The sequence below is a fragment of the Haliaeetus albicilla genome, chromosome 1 (assembly GCF_947461875.1).
Source record: "Haliaeetus albicilla chromosome 1, bHalAlb1.1, whole genome shotgun sequence".
In the NCBI taxonomy this organism is placed as follows: Eukaryota; Metazoa; Chordata; class Aves; order Accipitriformes; family Accipitridae; genus Haliaeetus; species Haliaeetus albicilla.
In genome coordinates this window covers 64764338-64789475 of record NC_091483.1, presented here as the reverse complement: position 1 = coordinate 64789475, position 25138 = coordinate 64764338, and the positions used below count along the sequence as shown (strand labels likewise).

Genomic DNA, 25138 nt, shown 5'->3' with positions numbered 1-25138 from the left:
AAAAAAGAGATATGCGCAGACGAGCTGGGGTAAGTGGCAGAGATCATCTTGCTGCTGTTACAGAATAATATATCCAAGTGTTTAACATTTATCATTAAAGCTTTTCCCATTTAACTGTCTTCTACAGAGGACTTCATAAATAGGAAAAGGAGAAACATAGAGACCCAGGCACCCTTTTAGCAATGCTACATCAGTTACAAATACAATGATCACTAGGTTTGGGCTTATTGGTGACAGTTTTTCTTCCCTTCAGTTTGTGTTACGGCCCGAAATCACAAAGCTGTGATCCCCGAGAACCTCCTTTGTAATGCATATCAACTTTTGTTGTGCCCCTTTGTTCCCAATGTGACGGAGCATTGTGGTGCCTGTGTCCAGGGAGCAGGTTCGCTTTATTGTTCTTGTAAATATGTACTGCTGGGTGCAGCTCGGTGGAAGGCATTGAGTTTGTGCATGACTGACGCCGACCCGGACAACTGCTCTGACCCCCAGCAGATGGTGGTGCAGGGACTGCAATGATCTGGAAGTAATAGCATGTGCCATTTCTTTTTGTTTGGAACAGACAGCCAGACCCTGCATTTCCCTCCCCTGCGCAGCAACAGCTGTATATACAGTACAAACTGGCGAAACCCTAACTGTCACTCCAGTCTTCCTCCTCTGCCATTAATCAGAAAACCTTGGGCGCTGAGACTTCGTCGGGATTAAACACTGTATGAACACCACATGGCTCTTTCCAACGTTAATAAAATTGCGTGCATTGGGGCATAGATCAGTTGCTTTCCTAGAAAAAAGTGAGTAATAGTTAAAGACATCCACCACCCCCAATATCAAAGTCGGTAGTGGTGGATTTGCTGGTTTTTTAACCTCTACCCAGAAAAAGCCAGGCTACGGGAGTCAGTATTAACTGAATATTTTAACTTTTAGACTACAAATAGCCTCTACTGTAGCTTTAATAAGTTTTCATTGTCATTTGTTTTTATCAGGGACCAAAATAAGTGTTTGTTTTGAAAGGAAGGTATAAAATGGGTGAAAGTCCACAAGTGATGTTTTTTTTCCAAGGCCAGGGAGATTTATTGCTTCAGAATGATAGCGGAACAGTTTGTATTTGTTTTTGTAAGTGAGAGGCCAGATCTTTTATAATTCATTGTATATGGGGCATCTCATCAGAGGTCAAAAATGACAAATAATAGCATGTTGGAGTTAATAATCATCCACTGTATGTTTGGCCTGTGTTACCAATGGCCATAAAATTGTCCTGATGGTCCAGAAGGGACCTTCCTTGAGATGGATGGAATAACTGCTCCCTGCCCCTCCTCTCCCAGCCCCAGCCGAGACAGCTATCAAAGAAAGGGGCTGAAAACCAGCTGCGCTCTAAACATTGTATTTCTGGCTGCTATAATGCTTCTGCAAGGCTTTCAGTGGGCAGGTCAAAGGCAGACTTGCAATGCTTGAAATGAGGAACAAAGATAGGGCAGGAGTACTGGCAAGGAAATGCATTTCTTTTTCCACAAAACTTTTTTAGAGTTCTTCCCCACTCTACACTGGCATAAACACCTCTTGAGGATTTCACGCAAAAGACCCTCAACATATAAGCCCATGTCCAAACTGCCAGACATTCCTCTGAGACAGCAGGCACCTTTACATTGTTTCATTCGGAGCAACCTCCTTCTCTGCAGGGGAAACGTGTCCTGGGTTTGCCCCTCTCAAATTCCCCACATTAACGAAATATTCCTGGGGGGACGCAAAGTCTCCCAGGAAGCAGCATCATGATGTTGCTATCAGGTTAGAGCCAGCCTGTGCTGCTGGGCCGTTGGCTGAAATGCATATTTCTCATTATCTTTCATTTAGATAGTTCATCCTAGACTTGAGAAATGACCTCGTGAAGTCTGCTAAGACCAGCTTCAGTTTTGACAAGCCCCTGTGTTCTGAAGAAAAAACAATGTTAGAAAATCCCTGTTCGCCTCCAGTGTGAAACCATCTTGTGTTCATCACCGATTAGGTCAAGGGAAAAATGTTTGAATTTCTCTTTATATGACTTTTAATGAAAATTATTGTTCAATCTGAATTCCTTCCAGACTTTTCTGATCTTGTTTCTAGTCGCACTACCTCAAATGACAAACACTTAAACAGAAGTAGCTTTACTTTCTTGACTAATCCCATTAGCTTTAATGAGTCTAATCGCATGAGTAAAATTATGCATGTGCTTAGCTCTTGGCAAGGTCAGTGCCAGTAATGAGCAGAAAAACAAACTGATAATGAAGCCATGAGTAGTAAGAATAGCTGGATATCTGGATTTCTAGAAAAAAGATATAGCTGTCTGGAACATTAAAAATGAAACACTGCTTGTTAAGATTAATGAAGAGAGAGTGAATTCTAAACTGAGACTGACAATAAATAAAATTATACAGAAATTCTTCAATTAATTAGCATCCATGACATGTCGTCAGTTACCTCCATAACAGCTATAAGCTCATTACCTTAGTTATGACTTATCTGTTCATCCATTCATTTATACAAAGCTCATCAATATGATATCCAAGCATTAATGAACTTTTGCATTAAAAGGTCACATGTAATCCCCTAAAAGGAAAAAATTCAAAAGGTTATTTTATTCACAGGTGTCAGCCACCCTGGATCTGAGCAATGCAATATTCTCAGGCAATTTGTATGGAATTTATTTTCATTAATTACTGCCAGAAATAGTCTTTCTTTTTTGGGGATGAGGATTATGGAAAATGGGCTACAGAACAGCAGAGGTTCAAAATGAGAGTGGTGTGAAAGTTAGACTAAGTCCACAACAACTAGAATTTGTGCAACTGTTCTTGACAAAAGAAATAATTCAAATAGATATCAACAAGATAATTATTTTGCAGGATTACATGTTCTTTGACCATGCCTTTAGACGACTTTTAAAAATCTTCTGTTTCAGGCATATATAACTTCCTCAATGTTTTAAATAAAGAAACAGCCCCGAACCAAGTATTACCTTCACAGCCTGAGGCCATGCACAGCCTCTGTAAGCCACGAAACACACAAAATTAGTTTAACTTCTTCATATAGGACCAGCACAAGGCTTAACCGTTGCTAAATTCTCCAAACAGTGTTTACATGCTACCTAGCTTTACACTTTTTGTGAAGCAATTAATTTCCTAACTCCTCTCTCTACCTGTAACTAGGAAAATTCCTGTATGCGCATATTTGTATGTAGAATTACAGGTTATGGATTTCTGTCTACATTTCCTCCCATTCGAAACAGCATGTGGTTATGACTGGGACCTAGACTTTCCCAGTACACAGAAAAATGGTCTGGTTTATAATGTCAAATAGGTTTTTAGTGGTAGTTTTATCAAGGGGTTTTGTGCAGTTTGTGGTTTTCTTTTAGAGGAGGCTGCTGAGCTCCTTTTTTGTACCTTATTATACTGTCTGAAATTCCCTTAAGCACTATATCCAGCAGAAAAATGTGTATAATCAAGAGTGTGGGTTTCTCTCGTGTTTTGGCGAACCAAATGAGTTTTCATTCTTTGGAGGCTTTTCCAAAAACACATTTTACTTGCAGGTAAAGGCGAAGCATGTCAGCATACACTTCCTCAAAGAGCCCCATGAATGGGAGAGCAGACTAGCTGAAAAAATCAGCTCTAACTCAGTCACCAAATTACAGGCTTGGGTGTGAGCACATCTCTGGCAGTGTAGATGGTAAACTAATATACATCATGAAAACAACAGAACTGCGACGGCAGGTCTGGTTAAATAGTTTTTCTGCACAAAGACATCTGTTTTCACATTGGTTCAAAACTGTAGCATTGCAAATTCAATTTGTATTTATATATTAATAAAGAGGATAAAACATGTGGATCTATAGCATAATCTTTAAATCTTCCTTTTGCTTTGTTAATTACTTGCGATAATTCACAGTCTAACTGACTAGTTCAATCTTTCCTGTCCTCTTGATTTCAGCGGGATGCAACTAATTTCCTTTGGCGTACTCTGCTCAAAGTCAGTCCTACAGGGAGCAGACAGACTGAAAAGGAGCTGTATCGTCTCTAGCATGTTTTGGAAGCGTGGAGGAGATTTTGACACAGTTTTTCCTGCTGGACTCCTTGCCAGCAATGACTTCGTAATCCTGCGTACTGCGGTTTAATCTTAGAACTGGTTTGGTGGGTACACACGCTAACCATGGCATGAGGTCAGGGCAGCACGGGAGCCACGCTCCCGGCAGCACCAAGGTGGAGCCGGGTGAACCTCCGCTCCACCGGCGTCTGTGGTTGTGAACGCCAGGGTGCGGGGCCGGAGGTACCTGGTGGGTGGTGGGCAGGCTCTGCCAGCCTCCAGAACATTCTGCTCTCCAGCTGATTCACAGGTTCACTGGAGTCTGATGGTACCTGCAGGAGCACCCTGAGGATAGGGAGGCTGATGGCACCAGCCACCGCTGCAGGCAGCACCACTGCAGAAGAGGGCTGTGTGTGGAGAGCAGGGCTAAGGGAATAACCCAGTGCTACGCTTAACTGGTGGACAGGCACCATGTGCACGACTGGAGGAGCACTGTGTAAGAGATGTTCAGAGATGCGCACTTTGAAAAGCCCAGTGAAACTAAGAAGAGAGATGCAGGATAGTTTATAGGCAAACGGAAAAAAAACTTCACCTAATGGAAAGTAAGTGAAGATTCTTTTGCTGGCTAAGGCGAGGAGCAAAATTTAATACAATGCAAAGTGTCTTAACAGTGTGTTCTAGAAAACTATTTAAAAATAAGAGGCTACAGAAGTCAGTCATCAAGCTGTTCACACTGTTAACCTACATAACCACATGATGTTATTACTGTTAACCTCATCTTCCCTCCCCCTCTTCCTTCCTATTGTTTGCTGTACTCACTTCTTGCATCTTGCCTTGACATTATAAAAACACCTTGTGAACGGACTGTACTTGTTTGCAAGGCAATACCAGAGTGAGGCCCAAGCCCAACTGGAGCTTTTGGGAACTACCATACTCAGGCATACTTATACCTCAACTGGCATTAAGACGCAGACTCAGATTTTTCTTTGCGCCATCGTCCTCTCTGAGGTTATGACACACAAGCAAAAACTATTTAACAACGCTCCTGCTGCAGACTGCTAACTAGCCTATCCTTTATCCCTACCATCCTCAAGACAACATTGCAAATCCTCTGAGCTGTGTTGAAAAATAGCATCCATTTCAAACAGCAGAGGCACCTCTGACATCGAGCTGTCCAGCTAGCAGCTTAAGCGATAACTTCTGTTGGCACATGCACCAAAGTTCAGATGTAAGATATGTTCTGTGGGCAACTGCCTGTTTATTTTCTTTCCTAGACACGCGGTTAAACCACATTGCACATCCTGTGCTTATAAAATTCCAGCAGGGCTGTATCACAGTACCTATTACTAGAATGTGTGATTTACACCACCAGATACAAACTGCAACATCTCGATATAAACCTGCTGCTTGTAATGAAGATTCAGATAACTGTGTGGTACTACTACCTACAATGCTTTTTAAGGTCACTGGATTTTATAAATAGCTAGGATTTTACAAGACACACAATGAGTTATTTTTTATAAGACGACCGACTCAACCGGAAGGGGACTCTTGTCCCCTTGTGTGTCTCTTACATGCTTGTGCTAAGCACATAAGAGGCATGGGGTGCTTCTACACAAATGGGTGCAGGTCTGTTGTCTTCTCATCTTTCTCTAAGCCAGTGAGGCAGGAGGCAGTTGCCAAATGAGAAGCCAGCCAGCATGTTAGCTAGGGCTGTGCCCAAAGGAATGAGCTTAGGGGAAGCCCAGAGCCAAGGCTGAGCTGGAGAAAGTTTGGTCTGGACTGGTCGAACAAGCTGTTGAAATCTTCAGCCTGGTTATCACAGCTTGCATCCAGTGCTCCCTGCTCCCATCTGCCCTTCTGCTCCAGAGCCAGGCTGCTTGAGCGCCGATGGCCAGCAGCTCCTTCAGTACCTTTGGTGAGACAAAACTCCAGGCCAAAAGAGCTCCTCCTCGTCCACACAGAGGGCCTGATCCCTAATGACTCTGTGGGCTCTTGCTAGGCTCTCTGTCTTTTCTCCTTTTTCCGCCTGAAGTAAGATCGTGAGAGGACGGGGGAACCGCATGAATTCCCAAATGAAGCTGCTGGCACCCTTAGCACAGATGCACGTACCTGGCTCTGTCCACATCTGCACGTGCCGGTGAATCCAAAGAAGTAGGAGTTGGTCCTGTCCCCCAGTTTACAAGTGAGAGTAAACTGGATTTCCTTCAACAGCCTTCCATTTCGAAGGTGGCTAATGATTATGAACACCTAGCTGGAGTCAGCTGGCAGAGTGTCTGCTTGGAAGAAGACTGAAGTCCATCCCTTGTTGAACTCACATCTTTCAAAGGCGCCTCCAAGCCGTGCTTCTCCAAATCATCTCTGAAGTGACAGGCCTGATTCAGAACAGTTCCACCAACCTCAGCAGGGCTTAAATCAAAAAGTCAAACTACCAATTTGCATGGCAAACACAAAATTTTAAATGGTGCAAACCTTGTATTTAAATTTGTTTTTCTACCTCAGCTCTGGAAGTGTTTACATTCATTACAGACCAGAAAGTGGGGCCTAGTTCCCCGAGGTACTAGATGCTTTCAGTTTCCAATAAAGTCAACAGGAATTGCTCACACTCTACTATGTGAAATACAAACTTTTAGCAGCAAGAAGAAAATCCAAGGCATGAACAATATTAGAAAACCCTCTGTGGTTTTATTATCTTTCCTTCCACCAGCTACTCACTAATTTCAGGCTATTGTTTTTGATTTTAATAGTATTCCTGGCCTTTTGAACTACAGATTGCTTATAATCAAAAAGAAAAAAAAAATTCAATGGTTATTTGTTTTATAATGTTCCTCTGTCAGTGATGGAAAGGACTACAATAGTTTCTGTAATTATTAATTCTTTGAAATAATATACCTGCTCCAGTATCCAATTAATCTGGTTATTAATCAAAATGCCTTCTCTGTAAAATATTAAAAGAGTCTAGACACTGCAGATTATTGTGTGCTATATTTTTAGATTTTTCCAGTTTGATTCAAAACACACTAAAAGAGGGGCCCCAGAAAACGACCATCTAGAGACAGTCCATGGCAAATATCCAGAAACCATTCTTAATGGAATGGAGCTAGCACGAGCTGAGATCACTCTTTAGCCTTGGGAGGAAAAAAAAAAAAAAAAAAAAAAGAAAAAAAACAGAGAGATGTTTTTAGGAAGAGATTTCCAAAGGGATTACGAGTTGCTCTTTGCAAACAATACAGAGGATTTCCAGTATGCATTGTGCTTTTGCCGAGAACTGCGCCTATGAGGGAACCAATCAAAGTCCTTTCGTACCTAATGAGGAGGGGGAAATCATGATGGGGAAAGTCCCTTAATGATAGCAAACAATAGCTGTTTGTACAGTGAGTAGAATTACAGCAAACTTTGTTGCCAAGCAATCTCTTAAAACATCATTTTACTCATCTGAGACATTATTCATTGAATTAGTATTAGCAGCGGAGAGCGTATGTGGGAGACAAACCCAAAATCATATTCACGGGATTACTAAAATGTTATCTTTTTCCCTAACTTGGGAGACAGCAGACGTACGGAGGTGAAGTAATAAAAATGATGTGGGTTTTGGAATCTCAGTGCATCTTTAAATCAATGGTGCATTTGTGTTTGAAGTTAGATTGACATGTTATACTAAAGACACACAGGAAGTTGAACGGACAGGACAGAATCCTTGATGTAAAAGGATTAGTTTTCAAACACGGTCTTCTAATGGATGATCAGACTCTCACGTTGAAATGGTAAGGCTGTTAAATGAACCCAAAATTGGGGGTCTTCTTTTTTTGTTATGACAAAACATTGGAGCACATCCAAGTAATTTCGTTTAGCAGGTACCTTCTGTTGCTGTGCCTATATTCAGCAGTTTACCATCTGAGAGGACAGGAGGTTCGCCTTATTGGTTGGAGTCTTAGCAGACTCAACAATTTTGGTTTGCTCAACAAACGTATCTTACGGATTTTGGTTGCAGATGACAATAAATTATGAGAACAGGCTTTTCATTTAAAACTGACTTTTTAAAAAAGCGATGTAATATTTCTATGTAAGAAATCTAATAGATCTTTCTAATAGCAGTGCCTCTAGATCCCAAACTCCTACTGCTAGTTTTTATTCAGTATTTGGAAAAGACTTGCTTTTCCATTTCCCACTGCTTTCCAAGCTCTGTATGAATTATTTTTTGAACTCAATAAACAGGAATGAAAAAGCGCTTAGTCTGTACTGCCTGCCAGAGCCATCTAAAAGCAGGTTACCTCCAGTCGGTGGGTTTTGACTTTCTTTACAGCTCTGGTAGGAAACCCAAGCTGCTCAACAGCTACCAACTTGGGCTTGGTTTCGTAGGATTTACGCAATTCAGACAGAGCAGGCACGTCACTTAGAGACAAGACTTCCACAAAAGCCCCGGTCTGAACTCCTGAGAGAACAGTCATCCTATACTGGGGAAACAAAAACCTCCCCGCCTTCCTAGTACACCCCAGCGCCTACCCCAAGCCCCCCGCCGCTGACCGAAGGCCCCGTCTCCCTGCTGACAGGGCAGGCCACGACGGCTGGGCCCACGGCGGGCCCCCACACGGCGGCTGGACGCGTGGGGCAGCCCGGGGCCCGCCAGGCCGCGCATGTGCCGGGCCCGCGGACAGCACGAGGCGGGCGGGCGGCCCCACAGGCGCTTCCCGCGGCGGGGGGGGGAGGAGGCAGCGGAGGCGGCCGGGAGTTCCCCTCGCCGGCGCTCCCGGCCGATCCCGCGAGCGCCCCGTCCCCGCGCGCTGGCAGCCACCTCTCCCCTCCCTCCTCGCCCCGAATGGTTTCTCCCCATCCCCGCGCGGCCGCCGCCGCCGCCGCCGCCGCCTCCCCCCGCGTCGGTCAGTCCCTCCCCGCCGGCGGGGGAAGGCGCAGGAGCGAGACGCGCGAGCGGGCAGAGGGAATCCCTCGGTTCCCCCCCTCCCCGCTCGCTCCGCTCTCGCGAGAGCTGCCCCGCTCTCCGCTCTGCCCGCCGGCCGGCGGCGCCCCGCTCTCGCGAGAGCGGCGCGGTTCCCACGCCTCGGCTGTTGTGTCTGAGGGGAGAGCCCAGGCGCTGAGTGGGCGGTGCGCGCCGCCCCGCGCGTGTCTCACGGGCCCGCGCACGCGCGCTCCGGGCCCGGGGAGGGGGGCGCTCTCGCGAGAGTAGGAGTTTTGGCGAGAGTTTGTGGAAGATGGCGCCTGTTGTGACAGGGTAAGTGCGGGGGGTTCGCGGCGCCGCGCCGGGAGCCGTCTGTTTCTGGCGGCGCCGGGGCGCCGGCTGCTCGGCCCCCGCCCGTCGGCGCCTCTGCCGCCGCTCTGGGGAAGGGAGAGCTGCCCTGCGGACGGCCCGGGGCCGGGCCCCGGGACGCAAGCCCCGGGGGGCTGGGGTCCCCCCCGGGTGGGCGCACGGGAGGAGGCCCCCCCCCCGCGCCTCGGGTGACGGGCCGCCAGCGGCCGGGCTCTCCGGCGGCCCCCCGGCGCGGAGGTGCCGGCGCGGCTGGGCGCTTCCTTTGCTCTCCTCCTCCCCGGCACCGGCGACGGCGGTCGGGACCCCCGTGCGGGGTCAGCGCTCGTCCCGGCGGTGCTCCGGAGGAGTTCCCTCTCTGAGGGCTTCCCGGAGAGCCGCGGGGCCCGGCGGGGAGGGGACCCCTTCTCTGTCGCCTTTCTCTGCCGCCCCAGCCCATGCTGCCGCGGGAGGGGGACCCCCGGGCTCCCTCGGCCGCAGACCGGGAGCGCTCGGACAAAGGCTTCGGCCGCGGCGGTTAGGAGAAGCGGAGCGCAGCGTTCCTGCCCTGCCTCAGCCCCCCTCGGGCGGCGGGGCCCGGCTGGAGACCCCCCGGCCCGGCCCGGCCCGGGCTGCGGAGCGGAGCGGGGCGGCTCTGTCCCCGTGGCGCGCTGCGGCGGAGCGCTCTCGGTCGCGCCGAGGGCGGTCAGCCTTTGCACCCCCGCTAGCAGGACAGCCCTTCCCTCGGGCCGGGGGGCTGAGGGGCCCTTTCTCGCCTCCCTGCGCAGCGTTCCCGGGGCTTTGTTGAGTTTTAGCAGCCCTCCTCCGAATATTGCATTGCAGCGAAGGGCAGCAGCCTCCCCACCCCACTAAGCCGCGCGGGATCATAGCGAGTGATAGTTGCCATCCCTTTCGGCCACGCCGGGTCATGCTTCATCGCGGCTAGCCGGCTGCAGCGTGTGTCACTGTAACAAGTGACACCCTCTTAGCCACCTACAGCTGATGAATAATAACAGATCCACTGCTGGCATACAGTACGCAATCTCACCTGCAGTGTTACATTGCGTATTGCCACCCTCACCGCATCTCGAATTCTGCTGCTTATTGTAAGTGCCGTGCCCTTAATTTTGGACTGTGCTGAGCACGTGTGACCTCCCTCTGTGTGCCGAGTCAGGAGAAGCACAGGCCGTTTCTATACTCCACCTGTTTGTTCCAAATGAAATCTTGACTGGTGAAAGTACTGCTGCGTCTTTCCAAAACGTGGACCTTATTTTATGATTTCGCAGTGTGTCTGTGACCTTCTGTCTTCCCTGTGGGATTACATTGTCTACAGCATTGGCTCTGTGGTTAGAGAGCAACAGCCTGCTTGGGGGTGGGGTGGGGTTGGTGGTTGATGCTTTTGTTCTCATGGAGAAGGTAGCATTATGGTATTTTGTTGTTTTGTTTGGCTGCAGTAGTGTTTCCAATTCCTTACTCTTGTTTGTCGAAAACTAAATCGAAGCTTTTGCTTGATTTCTCTCCTGATAAAGGCGTCTTGCGGCTCATACACGTTTTCCCAATTAAATGTTCTTTAGGGAAGCTGGTCGTGTTTGTTATGGTTCCCGGAGTGTACTATTTTAGAGGTTAGAGTTGAAAGAAGGGAACGAATGCTTTTAAAGTTTGCTATAAGTATTAGTCTGCGCTCTAGTTAGCGATTAATTTTTTCCACATTTCTGTTAGTTTACTCATCTGAATATTTGGGCTCCATTTCCTTTTGTTTATCGATTACTACAGGTTTGTCAGAAGTGTTCTCGTGTTTGTGATGTTACTTTTATCCCTCTCGGAGATCTGTTAAAATGTTGATGATAACGACTGTAGGTTATTTATCTTTTTTAAATAATTGATCAAATAATTTGAATATTAGGAAAGACAGCATTTTTACAAGAGTGAAAAAAATAGTGTGTAGTTTAGGATTTTAATGCTAAATTTATTTTTCAAAACCTTTAAGTTGAATAATTCTCTGAAAAAGTAGTCTTGTTTTCTTACTGTTAAATATTTTTAGCGTTGGTAAAATGAAGTCTGTTAACTTTGGTTAATGTTATAGTTAGATTACGTTAAGCAGCCTGATTTTTTTATTATATGACCTGTTTTTGGAGTATGGCTCTGATGCCGAGTTGTCGCTGTGTATTAGGATTAAAAATTGATGATACTCCAGTAGCTGAGTTTTTTCAAAATAGTCAGTAAAAGCAGTTTTCTTTTTAGACTGTTCTGTAAAAGCTGACTTGCACAGGAAAAAAAGTGTTTGAAATTAAAAAGCTGTAACTGAAGAATGTAGTACCCAAATAGTGCATTGTGTTTTAATGGGCAGCTTACAGTTCTTATGGGTGCTCAAACTTTGAGATAAAGCATATGGCTTTTCTGCAGTCAGTGTAAGCTGAATGTGAAAACAGAGGGTTTTTTTCCTATGAAAACTGTATGCCTAAGCCTAAATTATGGTATATAGGTTTATGCTGTGTTGGAATGGAGTAGTAGGAGTTCACTGCAGTAATTTGGGGGGGGGGGGCAGGGTACATCACCAGTTTCTTGTTCACAGCACGTGGCACACTCCTGCTACTTGCATCACAAGGAATGTTTTGATCAAAATTGCTCATCTGTACAGTATGACTGAACCTAAATTGCACAGTGGCAAAACTAGATATAATGAGAAAGTACACAGAAACATTAAACAAGTAACTGAAAATGAATTACTAACTATTTGAACTATTATTTAAAATGAAGTCGATAATTTATGGCTGGGGTAATAGGATAGTATTTTGGGGTTTTGCAGAGCATTTTTGGTTTTGCTTGTGAATGCTTTAGGGAAACTCATCATTTTAAGATGACAATATTAATGAAAATGTTATTTAATTAGAGAAGCACATTTTGAGTGCAAAACACTTTGTTTTAAATAATTAGTGATATTACAAAAATACCTGTAGGCCTCAATTAGTTTGAAAATTGCTGTGCTAGGCCTAATACAGCCATATGACAAAGAGAATTTCTAATCCTAAGAACTTAATTTTGTGTTATTTTAAAATGACATAAAATATGGAATGGTGTCTTCTCTGTAGCCTGGGACAACCTGATCTTTAAAATACTAGAAAATAATGCAAGAAGCCATTGCAAAAAACCCTAGCAAAGATTCCTATACCAGCAAACAAGTGAACAAAGTTTAGAAAGGGTAGATAAAAATGATAAATGCTAGGTATTGGTTTGAGTACTTGATTACCAGTGAAAACCTCTGTAACAGCAATATACAAGATAGTATTTGGGTTATTTTTCAAACAGGCTGAGAAACCTTGATAAAGACGAAAACAACTGAGCGGGCTTATCACTGGTATGATATTTTCCATAGGCACTGTAAAGTAGAAAATTGTTTTAGTAACACTTTTCTAAGTATCAGACTACTGAAGTTGTGTGTCTGAATTAGTCATCCCAAAGTTTTGTGGTTAAGAGGTGTTTCCTGACCCAGAATACTTAACGATTTAAGGGTAAGGGAAGACACATCAGATCTGTGATGACACAGGAGAATGTTTGGCATCAGTGCAGTGAATTTTAGCGTAGCTGGCTAGGTATGCCAGCCATCTGGTCGGTTTGTTTGTTTGTTTTTAATGAGCACTATGGAAAGACTTGTAGGAGGTTTTTGAAAGAAGAAGGTACTGCTTTGTGGAACTCTCCCAACCACAAAGGCAACAGAAGAGAAGTTCAGAGATGAAAATATAACAGTTTATTGAAACTTTAACCTCATCTACATCCTGATTAGTAATTTTGGGATGAGTACATTGACCAGTAAGGGTCTTGAAGTAGAGAGTGAAGTGGATGTTGCCCAAGTGATGGGAGGAGGAGACTTGTGTGATCTGACCTTAGGCTGAAAAAAAGCTATCTAGAGAGGAATGTTCAGAATAAAGAGAACAGGGTCAACTCTGGATTTTGAAAGATGAAGAAGGATGCTTCAGTAGTTCAGATGTGAACTGCTGTGGTCACAGGATAAAATTTAAACTACTAAAGGCATATCTTAGTGATGTGGTGGGCATTGCCAAGATCTCAAAACCAGGTTATTTTTAGGACCTATAGAGAACCATGGTGTGAGGGGCTGATGCTTAGGTAAGAGTCGTGGAAGTTAATGACTTAAAGTAGTGGAAAGGAGACCGAAGCAGTGATAGAAAGAGTTAGACCTGTGTTTTGTCTATGCTGAGACTGAGCTGATAGTGACGCATCTGTATGGACAAAGAAAGATGCAAGCCGAGGTGTTAGCTTGAACAAACACAGGAGATAAGTAGAAAGTATGTTGCTGATTAATGGCAGGGAGGTAATAGTTGAGTTTGAATCCTGGCCCTGGATAAAGTGAAGGAGAATGGAAAGGGATGCAAGACAGAAACCTATTAAATAATTCATAAAATGGTACAGGTGAATGAGGAGGCTCCTTCAGGAGGACACACTGAAAGAATAATTAGAATAAGGGATGAGTCAAGAGAGCAACAATGCCAAGGAAACCAGGGAGAATTATTTCTGGAAAGGAAGCATTGCTGGTAGTCTTGGGTGATTGACAGGTCTAGGAAGATAAGAATTGCATAGTGATTCTGAGCTTTATTATAGGGTTAGGCTGCAAGAGATGTTAGTGAGAATGGTTTCAGTGAAGCTCAAAGAGCGGAAACGGGGTTATATAGACTATAGGAGTAGAATTGAAGGATGGGATCTTCGGGCTACAGTTTTTACTGTCACTGGAGGTTTAAACATAGTGCTTATTCAGATTTGAGTAATAGCATAACTACAGCTATTGTATTGTATATATGCACATGATGAGTGTTAAAGGTTGGGAAAAACTCATTTACAATCAAATGAGTAGATGGTTTTGTGTGACTAACATTTAAATCATTATCAAGGATCATGTCAGTGTCTTTAAGTCTGGCTATTGGGAAACCTTTGTGAGCACTATATTCTTGAAGAAATCTTCTGAGATGCTTGCAAATATTCTTTTAACCTTTTGTAGTTTCAGTAGGAGCAATTTTATGAAGTTAAGCTCTTGATTTGGATTTCATTTGCTTTCATTGTTTATTCATTGTATTAAGTAGCTGTCATTTCTGACTTATTCTGGTTGATACAGAGCACAAAGAAACTTTGAAAATAATCTTTTTATAGCTTGATTTCTCCATAAATAATCTGTAGACTGTTTTATTAGGCATAACGTGTGCATTTTTTACTGCTAGTTAAAAGGCAATATCCTTTGCTGATATCTCATTGCAGAGATAACTCTTAAGTATGCTGTTCTGTACTATGAGTTGCATAAATGATCATGGGTTTGTGCATGAGAGAGAGTTTCTTTCCTCTGACTTGCTCATTTCTACTTTGTGGTATAATTCATTCTAGGGTTGTTTTTCATTATTTTGAACTTAAGCGATGTCTATATTTAAAAAGAATGTGAAAAGAAGCTAGAGTAGTCTATAACTACTTATAAAGTCTTCCTGAAAGACCTACGGTGCTGTCATGGGTAAAGATTTTGAAAAAAGGGTTTATAGTTAGTAACTCATTTTTGGTGAAGAGTACAGTTAAGGTGCAGTACATACCTATTCTACCCTATGTTTGTTTTTTGATAAAATCGAAGAGTGAAATTGTAATTTTAGGTACATATTTTATACAAACAAGTATTCTATCTTATGCAATACATTTGAATCTCTATTGGGAATGAAGGATGTAGTTTACAGAAAATATTAGTTTCACATTTGGAGAGCAAATCGTGTCAGCAGAATTTTAGTTTCAGGACATCTTTTCTATGTTTGTAATACTTGCCACACTAAATTCTTTGGATGTTAATTGCAAGCACGTTATTAACTGACCTATATGGCACTGTAATGTGCTGAATCACTGCCTCCCAAGAGCATTTCACAGAGAAGGTGTACTTTTAAGTGGATTTTTTTTTTTAAATTTACGTTATTGAAGTATTTTTAAAAATTGAGCAATTGTAGTATCTGCCTGCTTTTAAAGAGTTGCTTATTTTTTCCTATGTATTTAGGTGAAGAAGGGAAAAAGGTAAATGTCACTAGCTGTATTGTCAGATGAAATCTTAATTCTGTTGACAAAACTGGGTATGCTTTTTAAGTCTGTAGTATTTCAAGGCAAGTTTATAATTATAGGTGTAAAATTATATTCTTGATCTTACTGAACTTCCATTATTTTTATGTGGAAATGCTTATAATGTTCTAATATTGTACACTTTTCATGCTTGTCTTGAACATAATTGCAATAATTAATAATTAAGATTATATGAGGCAAGGTAATAATATAGAATTATGGTTACCTCTTTCCAATGTAAAAACTCAGAAGAGGAAACAGACGATAAATTTCTTTGAAGATAAAATTATTAATAGAAAGTAGCAATTTCCATATCATTATATTCTTACTGAGTCTTGGAAAAGAATGTCAAACTCTAAGTTTAGCACTTAATCTCATTTCCTGGGGTTCTACTTATGTTGTGGTGCTCTTTACTCATAATTCACGTGTGTGTGTGTATTTGTGGTTGCTACCATTTAAAAAAAAAAAGTTAAGTATCCTTTACAACCTAAAGAAACTCTCTTTCATTGCCTGTTTGTGTGACATCATAGGCCACTTTTCAGAGCCTATGTATGCTATTTAAAATAACTTAATTTTCTGAAATATGAAGAGCTTCATACTCTTCAGCTGAAGTTTAGTTAGCCAGATAGTGATATATGGCCATGTATCTTCATGCTCATTTGCTTGTAAATGCATAAACTACATATTTGTAGTGGTAAACTTTTACCAAGAAAGGAAAGAAGGTAGGGGTTTCAGTATGTCGTGTCGCAGTTTTACATCCTTACAGTAGACAGAGGCTATAACTTTACAAGGATAAACACTATTTTTGTGTTCCATTTAATAATTTTTGTATTTTTTAAAAGCTTGACTGATCTATAGAACTATAGAAATAAGATGTAATCATTGTAATATTTTCCTATTTTTATTAATCAGTTTATTTGATGAATAACATGCTGCTGGGGCATGATTTATTCTTTCTAAAGCAATCTGAATATTTCAGTCAACAGCATGTTTTGTCAGTAAGTTTGTGAGTCTCTTTTTCGAACACGTCTTTTTATGTAGGTAAGTCTTGAAAATGTTGTTGAATATAAGTATATATTTCTGTAATTATTTAAATAAAGTTGTTTTCATTGCTTTGCTTGGGAAACATGAAGACATTGAGATGGTTGTGTTAAGGTATAACTTTTCCTGATTTGTTTCTTATTGAGGACGAGGAACTATCTCCTTTTCATTGTAATTGCATGACTAACTTCTATGCAGTGCCATTTAATCAGTATATTTAAAATCCAGAACACTTTTTCTAATAGGCAACAAGCTATATTGGCAAGTGGTCATTTTTGACTGCTCTGTGTGACATTACACCCATTACTTCATTTAATTTTTCTACTTCTGGTAGGTGAGATTCAAGGGTATATATATTGCAATGGGTCCTAGTCAGTCTTTTGATAGTTAGTGTAATTATTTATAGTTATTTGAGTAGCAGAGGGAACATTATGAGTATGGACAAACGTAGACATTTTCTGTATATGCCAGAAAAAAAGTCTTTCTGCTGGTATTCTTGATAACATTGCTTGGTCTGTAGAACATTTCATCTGCACTTTGTTTTTTTCAAAGCTACACTTGTGGACTATTTCCAGTGTGTGGTGCTTTGGGAGATTACCAGGAAACTTGGTATCAGGATGAAACTTGATCAGGCAGCCATGAAATTCAGAACTTTCTAAGCCTGAGAGAGGGAATTGAATTGTGTAAAATACTGGTCCGAAATTTTTGTCGGACCATAGAGATGGCACAGAGTAAAAAATACTCTCTAGGCAATATCCTACCTTCCTTTTCCTGGCAGGTCTTATTTTAAGTCTATAATTTAATTTTGCCTGGGAGCAGTGGCAGAGGATCTTGCAGGCAGTGTTTGTTTTGCAAGCTGTGGATTAGGAACGGCCAGTGTAGAAAATAAGGTTAAACTTGTTTGCTCAGCAGAAGAATTTGTGAAGCTAAGCTTTTATCAGTTTTTGATACAGTGTGGGGGTCTCTGATAATGGGTTTCTGCTTTCACCAGTGTTCTTACGTAAAGGGAACTTCAAAATGAAGGTCTAGAGAGTCAGAGTTGCTTGCGCTCACTCTGAATTTATGCCGTTGCAGAAGAGTTCTAAGGCCTGGCATAATAGAATAAATAATAATTAAACTTACTCAGTTATTTTATTGTTGTTGTTGTTCCAGCCATCTGCGTAAAAGCCCTTCATGTCCTGAACATGAAAAAACAAGCACAAAAAACCAGTGACTTGCCAAGGTCAAACGCAGAGTCCGTGGAGAGGTGGAAATAGAATCACTGTCTCCTGATTCAGTTCTTGTTACTCTTGTGTGGTTATGGGCTGTTCGCTGTTCTGAGTTTGCTGGGTTTTGACAGATGGCATCATGTCTTCTCTCCCTACTGCAACTGTGAAAGATGGTCAGAAGATACCAGACTTTCTTAGGTTTTTAATCTGCGTAACAGAAAGGTATGGTAAGGAACACTAAGAATAACTGTATTCATAAGTAATGTATTTTGGTAATAGTGAGGGATATTAGAGTAGACACTAGAGAGGTGCTGCTTTTACATGATTGAAACATAAAAGCACTGGATAGGCCATGACCAGTGGATAAATGTGGCGTGAAGAAAAATGAAGTGGTACTGCAGTGTGCTGTAGCCATGTCTTTATACTACTGAAGAAATTGTTCTGTATAGGTATTTATGTTTAAAATTCAAAATATTTTACCACTTTCCAAGTCAGCCAGCCAGATCTGGCTTCAGTAGTGAGTGTAAGAATTCAGAAAAGAAAAAGCTTTATTGAAAGACTGGTGTTATTCTGCATGTGTGTGTTTCTTTTCACGCTCTCTTAGTTTTGTAGTAGATGTACAGTGATGACTAGTAAAATCCTTAATAATGTAATATCTTCCAGAAGTGAGGGGGATATAGCAAAACTATTCTGGATGTGTCTTTTCTGTCCAAGTATTTTTCTGGCCAAATCTTTTTCTTCTGCTGTTCAGCACTTCTTTGCCAGCGCTAAGTCCTGGGGTGTTGTTTTTGGTTTGGGTTTTTTTTTTTTGTTCTTTTCCTTTTGCATTCCAATATTATTTTTTTTTTTTAGTATTGCATGGTTGGTGTTGGTTTTGGTTTGTTTTGTTTACATGTGCATTACAAATCTCTCATTAATAAGCTATGCAGACCAGTTAATCAAAGTAAGTATTTGGGATCAGAATTCCTCTTTGGAAGAGGCTTGTAGCACGCATGATGCATTGTGACAAACTCTTTCAGTCAGCACAGATAATACTGACTTTGAATCCTAATCATGATGTAAAAGTTTGAGAGATCTTTGTATGAATACTAAATTTACAAGAGTGGCTTCCAATATTAATTGTTTTGCTGCTGATTAAGGAGGTGAATATGCCTCTTAGTTTGTATGCAAGAGCGATAGAAAAATGTATTATGTAGAGACAGAAAATAGGTAGTTCTCTAGATCTGAAGTAATTTTTGCCATAAAGGTCATCAGAAACAGGAAAGTTAAGGCATAAGAACTTATTCTAATGTCTATTTTAATTAATAATACAGACGTTGGCCACGTTCATGTTCAGTTTTGATAATACAGTAAATAAGATTTGTGTTTGCCATGCTTATGTTTAGATAGCAGCATTCTCAAAATACTAAGAACTGTGTTAAAACAAATGTGAGAACTACGCTAAAACAAACGTCAGAACTTTTTGCGTTTTTATTTGCAATGGGCAAAATACCTGTGTTTCACAATAGTTAATGGGCAAAACAAAGATGTCATTATGAAACAATGTTTAAAAAAGGTTATCCTGAGAAGTTTTACTCACAATGAGCTTGTTGAAGTGATAAATCATAGTTCACATGGTAGCAAAGGAAAAGTGGACCAGGCTCTTACAGTCATTTGCAAGTATTGAAGGCTACTAGAAAGTATAGGACAACTCTTTTTATTGCATCCCTTGAGCTGTAAGGATAATTGTTGTTCTTTTCAACTAACTGCTGCATTTACATGTAGAATCACAGAATAGTTTGGGTTGGAAGGGACCTTTAAAGGTAATTTAGTCCAAGTCCCCTGAAATGAGCAGGGACACCTTCAACTAGATCAGGTTGCTCAGAGCCCCATCCAGCCTGACCTTGAATGTTTCCAGGGATGGGGCATCTACCACCTCTCTGGGCAACCTGTTCCAGTGTTTCACCACCCTCATGGTAAAAAATTTCTTCCTTAGATCTAGTCTAAATCTGCCATCTTTCAGTTTAAAACCATTACCCCTTGTCCTGTTGCAACAGGCCCTGCTAAGAAGCCTGTCCCCATCTTTCTTATAAGCCGCCTTTATGTACTGGAAGGCTGCTATAAGGTCTCCCCGGAGCCTTCTCTTTTCCAGGCTGAACAACCCCAACTCTCTCAGCCTGTCTTCATAGGAGAGGTGCTCCATCCCTCTGATCGTTTTTGTGGCCCTCTCTAGACCTGCTCCGACAGGTCCATGTCTTTCCTGTGCTGAGGGCTCCAGAGCTGGACGCAGTACTCCAGGTGGGTTCTCACCAGACTGGAGTAGAGGGGCAGAATCACCTCCCTCGACCTGCTGGCCACACTTCTTTTGATGCAGCCCAGGACACGGTTGGCTTTCTGGGCTGCAATCGCACATTGCCAGCTCACGTCCAGCTTTTCATCCACCAGTACCCTCAGATATTCTTTGCACAGGGCTGTTCTCAATCCCTTCATCTCCCAGCCTGTATTGACACCAGAGTTGCCCTGACCCAGGTGCAGGGCCTTGCACTTGGCCTTGTTGAACCTCATGAGGTTCACATGGACCCACTTCTCAAGCTTGTCCAGGTCTCTCTGGTTGGCATCCCATCCCTCAGGTGCGTCAACTGCACCGCTCAGCTTGGTGTCATCTGCAAACTTGCTGAGAGTGCACTTGTATTAAACGGTACCGGTCCCAGTATGGACCCCTGAGGGATACCGCTTGTCACTGACCTCCATCTGGACATTGAGCTGTTGACCACTACTCTCTGGAGGTGACCATCCAAACAATTCCTTATCCACCAAACACTCTACCCATCAGATCCATATCTTTCCAATTAAGAGAGAAGGATGTTGTGGGGAACTGTGTCAAAGGCCTTACAGAAGTCCAGATAGATGACATCCATAGCTCTTCCCTTGTCCACTGATGTAGTCACTCCATCACAGAAGGCCACTAGGTTGGTCAGGTATGATTTGCCCTTGGTGAAGCCATGCTGGCTGTCTCAAATCACCTCCCTGTCCTCTATGTGCCTTAGCATAGCTTCTAGGAGGATCTGTTCCATGATCTTCCCAGGCACAAAGGTCAGGCTGATGGGTTGGTAGCTGCCAGGGTCCTCTTTTCTACCCTTTTTAAAAATGGGTGCAATCTTTCCCTTTTTCCAGTCACCAGGGAATTCATGTAGCTTTTGAGACTGCAGTAAATAAAAGGTGACCTCAGAAGATATGCTGAAGGTACCTGTCAAGACAGTTTGAAACCAGTCCTTGTATGAGTGTTCCCTGAATCTAGGCTGCATTTCCATACGGAAATAAAGTATGTAAGAATGAACTCTCTGGACTGGTTTTTGAGTGTTTCATCCAGGTAGTTTTTCTGGACAAAATCTTTTATTTTTTTTATGTTGTTCAATACTTAGCAAGCAATCAGAAAAACTGAACTGACTCTCACCTGTTTCACCTTATTGCTGTACGGCACTTAAAATTAGCAGTAGACTGGTTAGACTTGTCAGTTTGCGTAGTCATGAAAGTCACATTGCATCACTTCAAATTTGAAAGTTTATCTTTTTCAGTTAGAACAGTTCTTAAAAAATCCAAAAAGCAACAGACTTGTTTGCCAGAAGTTATTAGGCAGTGATGAGTATTACATCTGTAGAGATAAGAGACTTCTTCACTTACTGGAAGTTTTCCTCTATGCTTCTGGTGCGTAGGATTCAAATTGTGGATATTGTTGTTTAAGGTACTTTCTTAACATAGATATTACTGGTGGCACTTTTGATACTTTCTCTATTATATTCAGTATTCTCCTACTTAATGTCCTGATTTTAGGCTATTTCCTTCAGTAATGTTACTACTTTTTTTTTTAATGGAAGATACTGTTCTACCTGTGTCCAATTGCTTTCCTATTATTTTCTCCTTTTTTTACATTAGCTGAAAAATTTGTATAGCCACTGCTTGATATCCTTTTCCTCTGATTCCAATTTAGATCTAGTCAATTCTGCTTTGTCTTGTTATATATAGAGCATATTGAAATAATGTTGGGGTTTTTTATTTTACTTAGTTGCTTTCAGTCTTGTTCTCTCCTTAATTTCATGAGCAGCCCTCAATTAGTTTTGCTTCTACATCCCCCCCCCCCCCTTTTTTTTTAATGCAGTAGTACACCAGAAGACTTTATTTCCCCTTTTTTTCTGTGAAGTTTCTGTGTAAGCCCTATTCTCTTTGTTCCTGGGCAGTTTGTGTTCACTTACCTTTGTCCAGAGCAGTGCTTCCAGAGTGCTTCCCAACACTGTTGCTCCTTACTCTGGATCTGTCATGTTCCCTTTTTAACCCCAACATCTGCTGTCACTAGCCCTGTAAGGCTTGTGGTGTGCTTAGAGCATCACCACCATTATCTACAGAATGGGGAAGTCACTGTAACTACACAACCAATGTGATAATCTAACAACTGTATGTTTTAAGTCAAATACAAACCCTATTCCTTGCTTTTTGGAACTTGGAGCTTGGCCATATCAGTGTCAGTGTCTTTGATTGTGAGAGGGGATGTCTAATGAGCACTGGTATTCTGCTTGTCTCCCAGCTAAAGAACTGTTGAGGATTGGAATTCAAGAACCCCAGATATCTTGTGAAATAAAAGACAAAACATTGATACAGAGAGATGAGGAAAATTAAGTTATGTGGGGAGAACCAAAGAAAGAAACTAAGTGTTAATATTGTGAGGGCAGGAAATGTGTTTTTGGGGGGGGTAGGAAGAAGACATAGTGGAGGATCACTTTATTGTGGAGGAGTTTCATTACTTCCTTTCACTACCCTTCTCTCAAGTATATGGGAAGCTATTACTATTTTGTTACCCTTTTGCTGCTCCAAGAGGGATGGATAAAATAGAACTTTGAATGAATTCAGAGACTGCAATCTGTTGCTAGTGGCTTTGTAGGGAGTATATTGAAAGCTCTGAAGAAACAGGACACTTTGTTCTTACTTAACATGGTGTATTTCTGAAGCAACAGAACTGGGAGAAAGGATTGTTTTTGAAGTGATGAAAGCAAACAAAGTAAAGCTGAGACCAGGTTTTGAAGCTAAATTCTGTAAATAAGCATTGCCCAAAAGGGGGGTGGGAGTGTGTGTGTGTATACAGATAAACTTCAGGTTGGTTGTTAAACAGCTTTGTTATACAACTTGAATTAATGTTTACTATACAGAAAGTTTCTCCTAACATAAAATGGGTTAAAAGAGCATGTGTAACTTTCTGCATAAAATCGTAACTTCTCTTTTTGCCTGGTTCAGTGGTTGAATACAAACGTTAGATTTGCTTTTCATAATACCTTTTCAGAACCTTAGAGAAATAGTGTTCATACTGGGGTCTTTTAATATAGGTTAAAAATTACCAGTTTGATTGAAAGAGTTCTCTCCCACATTTGTTGTTCTCATTAGAGAAGGCATCTTTAGTAGTTTGTAGATTTTTGTGATGCACTTGTCATGACCTTGTCTGCTATTGCTGCGTCACAAAAAATACGTATTTGAAAGGTTAACATAAAGATATTCCTGAAGTAGATGTGTAACACTGGTGCAGTTTTTCTTTCAACAGTGAGCCTCAGTTTACTCTCAGTTGATTAAGAAGCTCATGTAGTAGCCCTTTGGCTAAAGCACTCCTGCCCCCTTCATTTTGCATCAAAATTTAAAAAGTCAAATAGGCATGTACTTTGGATATCAGAATTGAATAATAGTTCCAGCCAGTGAGGCTTGCTGTGTGCAACCTTTCTCCTTCAGTAAAAGGAACCTTCTAACATTCAGTCTTGCAACACTGGACCGTAGTTGGAGAAACAGGAAGCAAATACTTAAGCTTTGTCCCAGATCTTCATTGCTCCTTCTGTCTGTGGCCTCTTCCTTTTTTCAGCTGCTTTCTTAATTTCTGTCTTGAAAGCCAAAAGTAACTTCATGCTGTTCTTCTAAGAGTTGGGTCATTTATCAGCTTCTCCTTTGCCAAATAACCTGTAATGGAATCCGCTACTTTTTCTTCTGCCTGAGGCCGTTTAGTGCATTGTTGACTTGCTTTTGCCTTTCTGTCTCAGTCCTCGATTCCTTATTCTGTCCGTTTTTCTACAGTGTCTACACATAATTGTAGCTGTTGGAAACATCTTCCTGAGGACTCTGAGTTCAAAGTGCCCTAGGTATTGGAACAGTATTGTTCCTGTAAGTAGCCCCTATTCACCTATAACACATACTGCTTGCAAACTTTGGGTGGCATGCAGGTTCAGTGAGCCCTTTTAACAGGGGGTCTAGTATACCTGAAATGATGGATTATGTTGGTTTTCATTACGAAACCAGTCAGGATAACTGGAGCTCTTGGGACCTCTCTGTATTCTTTGTGTATTGTGAAGAGTGGTGCCCTGGTGCTGAGTCTTCTTCAGGCTTGTCCCAAGGTGTGCTGGCATGGTCGACCAGAACTTGTAACTATTAAAGGTTGCGTAGTTGAGCGGCTGTTGGGTGCCTGTCACAATGTTGTTTATGTAGTTAACCAAAGTATATTTCCTAAAGGACGTTGTGCTTTATAGTTGCCAATCTCTGGGGAAAACTGGAAAATCCTTTCCTTGGGAAAAATTAAATAAACAAAACAAAACGCCACCCCCACCCCCAAAACCCTCAGCTGGATCTGCACATTCCTTTTTTTTTTTTTTTTTAAAAGATCTTATTTTGTTCTCAAAAGTTAGAAACATCTGGTAGCAGGGCTGTATTGCATGGTACCAAAACAAAACTGGTTGGGACCCTCAAATGTAGAAGCTCTGTTATCTTATTTATTTAAATTAGCTTTCTGAAAAGCAAATACATGACTAGTAGAGATTCATTATGCTTTCCCTTACAGTTTGTAGTTAATTTTATTAATAAGCATTTGTATTATCATACTGCACTTGACAGCTGGCTTTCTGTGCGTACCTTCGGAAAGCTGTGGTGTTCTGTCACAGCGCTCAGGTCAGCAGTGAGTGTCTGCAGCTTCTGAGACATGTGATTTGCAGGCTTTTCAAGTGTCATGCCAGTATGTAACTGGCTTTGCTCACGTGTTAAAACTGAATTTTAGTCCTGGGGTGGGGTGACACTTTGAGGCTGATCGTACTGATGATGCCAAGTTGCCTTGGGATTCCCTTGTACATCTACTGTAGCCCTGTTCTGTAGCAGAACTCTCCCCTTGTCTCTTCTCTGCGCCACTGGACACCAAAGCACATAGTATGTGTATACAGTATGCTTGGACCATGTGAGGTCCAGTTATTAATAAAAGCTGTGTTCATTCCTGGCAACAATGTTGGGCTCAGAAATCCCCTGAACTGAAAATAGTCATAGAGAGGAGAATGTTCAGGGGAAGTAGCATTTGGCCTTGTCTGGTTCTTACTCTTCTTCAGCTGTCCATTAATCCTGCTGTTGTGGAGATGGACAAATGGATTGCTGGAGCCTTGGCCTGAATAAGAATAACCCCTGCATCCACTAGCAGTGGGAGCAGAGGGCCCTTTACCTCTGGGTGGGACTGTCTTAACTCTGCCCTTCTTCCTCA

The 25138-nt window shown here is 42.1% G+C and overlaps 1 protein-coding gene across 3 annotated transcripts in view; it reads left to right on the top strand.

The window, feature by feature from the left end:
• RBPJ (recombination signal binding protein for immunoglobulin kappa J region) overlaps window positions 1–25138 on the top strand; it is a 112569-nt gene that overhangs the window by 38050 nt on the left and 49381 nt on the right. Inside the window, exon 1 of one of the 3 annotated variants that reach the window (XM_069792352.1) lies at window positions 9168–9271. The exons of 1 other annotated variant lie outside the window; for it this stretch is intronic. In XM_069792352.1, coding sequence (XP_069648453.1) covers window positions 9252–9271 — 20 coding nt within the window. In that variant the 5' untranslated portion in view covers window positions 9168–9251. Of the gene's footprint in view, window positions 1–9167; window positions 9272–9987; window positions 10390–25138 lie in introns of those variants that run through there. One more of the 3 variants, XM_069792304.1, reaches the window with a different exon arrangement.